The sequence below is a fragment of the Chiloscyllium plagiosum genome, chromosome 21, assembly GCF_004010195.1.
Source record: "Chiloscyllium plagiosum isolate BGI_BamShark_2017 chromosome 21, ASM401019v2, whole genome shotgun sequence".
NCBI classification, from domain to species: domain Eukaryota; kingdom Metazoa; phylum Chordata; class Chondrichthyes; order Orectolobiformes; family Hemiscylliidae; genus Chiloscyllium; species Chiloscyllium plagiosum.
In genome coordinates, this window is record NC_057730.1 from 11,050,499 (window position 1) to 11,054,273 (window position 3,775).

The window sequence follows — 3,775 nt, forward strand, 5'->3', positions numbered from 1 at the left end:
CTCCTTGACAACATTGTCGTTTTCTAGAGTGAATACTGTTGAAAAATATTCATTTAGTGCTTCCCCTATTTCCTCTGACTCCACACACAACTTCCCACTACTATCTTTGATTGGCCCTAATCTTACTCTCGTCATTCTTTTATTCCTTAAATACCTATAGAAAGCCTTGGGTTTGCCCTGATCCTATCCGCCAACAACTTCTCATGTCTCCTCCTGGCTCTTCTGAGCTCTCTCTTTAGGTCTTTCCTGGCTACCTTGTAACCCTCAAGCACCCTAACTGAGCCTTCACATCTCATCCTAACATAAGCCTTCTTCTTCCTCTTGACCAGAGATTCCACTTCCTTCGTAAACCACGGCTCCCGTGCTCTATGAGAGCCCAATACATCTGGCTGAGGCATTAAAATTAAGCAATGCAAGGCAGGGATGCTGTGAGCATCGTATAGGATTAAACTCAATATGGACTACGTCAGTAGGCAAAGAGCCCAGAGACGCAACCTGGACCAGTCCATGAGCTGAGCGCATATCTTGAGCACAGTGTCTTTGCAGCAGCATTACAATGAGAGCTGCCTGTGCAGCCAGAGGTACAATATTAAAGTGCAGACAGGTCTTATGAGTGGATCAGAGATGGTGCCATGAGATGCTCTGAGGGTTCATTGAGGTGGTAACATATCAGATGCCAATGTCCATCATCGAGGTCCTATGTAGCAATCAGCAAGCTGAAGGTGCCAAGTCTTCACTCTGTTTCCATGACATGTTGTCTCAATATCTACCTTGTTGGGTGAGTTTTGTAAGACAGAAATCTGAATATTAATGAGGCACCTTGGACCATCAACAAAGCGTTTGACAAGCAATAAGTCTCCCTGATTGGCAAGTCACTGCTGCCTAGCAAGAAACTCTCCACACCACTTGTCAAAAGCATATAAGATGGAGTGGGATACTGCTGACTTTGAAATAGCTTTCATCGGATTTCTCATCCATTTTTGCCACAAATCTCGCCATTTTCCACATGCTCAAACCCCTAAAAAAATCTGCCTTTTGTATCTGTTTTCACAGGAGAAGACACAGAAAGCATTGTAGACAATCAACAGGCATAAGGGAAAAGAAACTTACAACAATTGTGATCATGAGCTAAATACTAGGAAAACTAATGGAACCAAACAATGACCAGCTCCTTGAATCTGACAGCCTTCATTCTATGATCTTTTACAGTTTCCATAGTGGTCACATGAATGTCACGGCGAAAAACACATAAGCAATGTCTCAACAATAGTCAAATTTGCTTTGAATCTAGTAAAACTGAATTATTCACTACACCATTGAAAAGTGAACATGAAAGACTTTGTTATCATAACTTTAGTGGTATTCCCAAATTGTTCCTAGACTATAGAACTTAGTCACGTGGGATTAAATTGTAATAGGAGTAACTTATTTATATAAATGTCTAAAAAATGAATAGGTAAATAAATATTTATGATAAGGGACCTTACCTGAAAAATGGCAATCCAGGCATATCCTATATTATCAAAATTAATGGCACCCTTATGTGGGTTTACATCTCCCGTTCTGCACACATTGTAATATTGATTCCAGTTTATGCAACCACTTGCATTGTCCATTTCCAGACTATATCTTGGGTGGTTGTAAGAATCCAAGGTAAGAAAACATTCGACTCCATTTTCTTTCAAATTTGGAAGGTCCTGACATTTCTGCATGCCATTGTCCCGTGGCAGTGAGCAAATAAATGGAGTTTCATCACCTTCTATCTGATAATTTGGAGGTAAAGAAACATTGTAATACCTAAAAAAAAAAGTGAGAGAATTAGCCTGTATTAATGGTGTATTATTTGGTAAATTAAGACAGAAACAAAATTCACAAACAAAAAAAAACTGTGGACACATCCCTTATTGTTAAAGTATGCATCATAAAATGGATACTCAGTTTTACAGTTTCAAATGAAATTCAATGTTTTAAAACATTTTCTTCTAAGCAAAGCTTGTTAGCATAAACGTTAGAGATTTATTTTATTGTTCTTCAAGATCTAGGTATTTTTGACAAGATTAGCATTTATTATACATCTGTAGTTGCTCTCAAACAGGATCTGTTGGGCTTCCGTATTGAACCACTGTATTTCAAATGGTGAGGGTGTTCCCGCTTTGCTGCTTTTTGTGGAATTCTAGTGACAGTGAAGGAGCAATGATAAATGCCCCAATCAGAATGATAAAGGATTTGAGGTGATTGTGTTTGCAGGTACCTAATGCCTTTGTGCTTCTAGGTGTTGGAAGTCATGCACTTGGAAGGATTTTTGTAACATTTGGACCTGTGTTAGGACGGTAATAACCTGATTTAGAGAATAATGCAAACATTGTTCAACAGTAACCTCCATGTTCCATATTTGGCACTTGAGACAACAGCTCTTCTGAACTAGTATGCAGTGTCTATCGCCCACATGAGACTGAGTATGGGATTTTCCATTTTGGAGTTAAAGTATGACCACAGATGTTTTAGATGGTGTCACATTTAGGGCGGCACAGTGGCTCAGTGGTTAGCACAGCTGCCCAAAAGCGCCAGGGAGCCGAGTTCGATTCCCGCCTCGGGCAGCTGTCTGTGTGGAGTTTGCACATTCTCCCCATGTCTATGTGGATTTCTTCCGGGTGTTCCGGTTTCCTCCCACAATCCAAAGATGTGCAAGTCAGGTGGATTGGTCATGCTGAATTGCCCATTGTGTTAGGTGCATTAGTCAGGAGTAAATATAGGGTAAGGAAATGAGTCTGGGTGAGTTGCTCTTCAGAAGATCGGTGTGGACTTGTTGGGCCGAAGGGCCTGTTTCCATACTGTAGGGAATCTAATCCAATCACATCTTCCATTGCCTGTAGAAAGTGCTCCAGAGTAATCACAAACTCTTCTGCTCATTTCATAGGAGAAAGTGAGGACTTCTTCACTGTCTAGGATGACTTAGACAGTGAACCACATATGAGTGGTGGGCAGATGTTCCTATCCCCACCAGTACAGCCCTGACTCAAAGATTCTGGAGACACATTTAAAAGACATTGAGACACCCATTCCCCTGCTACAAACCCTGTACAGATGAGGAAAAGGGCTCTGGACAGGATGAGCCAGCTGACCACGGCACCATGGTGCAGAAGGCCATTCAAGAGGGGGGAGCAAAAACACAAGTAGTTGCTATAGGGGATTCTATAATTAGGGGGACAGATAGTATCCTTTGCAAGCCGGATCGGGAGTCTCGCATGGTGCCTACCCGGTGCCAGGGTTCGGGACATCTCTGACCGGCTTGAAAGGATATTGGAGCGGGAGGGGGAGGATCCAGTTGTTGTGGTCCACGTTGGGACTAACAACATAGGCAAAGCTAGGGTGGAGGACCTGTTTGGGGATTAACGAGCCCTTGGAAGGAAATTGAAGTACAGGTCCTCAAGGGTTATAATCTCCGGATTACTGCCCGAGCCACGTGCCAATTGGCATAGGGATAAGAAAATTAGGGAAGTAAACACGTGGCTAAGGGATTGGTGTGGGAAAGAGAGATTCCACTTCATGGGGCATTGGCATCAGTTTTGGAACCGGGGGGATCTGTAGGGTTGGGACGGTCTCCACCTGAACCGATCAGGTACCAATGTTCTAGCGAAGAGGATAAATAGGGTGGTCAGTAGGTCTTTAAACCTCTGAGTTGGGGGGAAGGGAAAGTGAAAGCGACAAGGAGTATGGAGTTAAATGGAAAGATAAGCAGCAGGATAGCATATGTGCAGGCGGATTTAAACTTGAG

The 3,775-nt window shown here is 42.6% G+C and overlaps 1 protein-coding gene across 4 annotated transcripts in view; it reads right to left on the reverse strand.

The window, feature by feature from the left end:
* Positions 1–3,775, reverse strand: part of cacna1ha (calcium channel, voltage-dependent, T type, alpha 1H subunit a) — a 294,694-nt gene that overhangs the window by 227,199 nt on the left and 63,720 nt on the right. For all 4 annotated transcript variants that reach the window (XM_043711241.1, XM_043711238.1, XM_043711240.1 and 1 more), the window contains exon 5: positions 1,488–1,797. In XM_043711241.1, the coding sequence (XP_043567176.1) occupies positions 1,488–1,797 (310 nt within the window). The remainder of the gene's footprint in view (positions 1–1,487; positions 1,798–3,775) is intronic.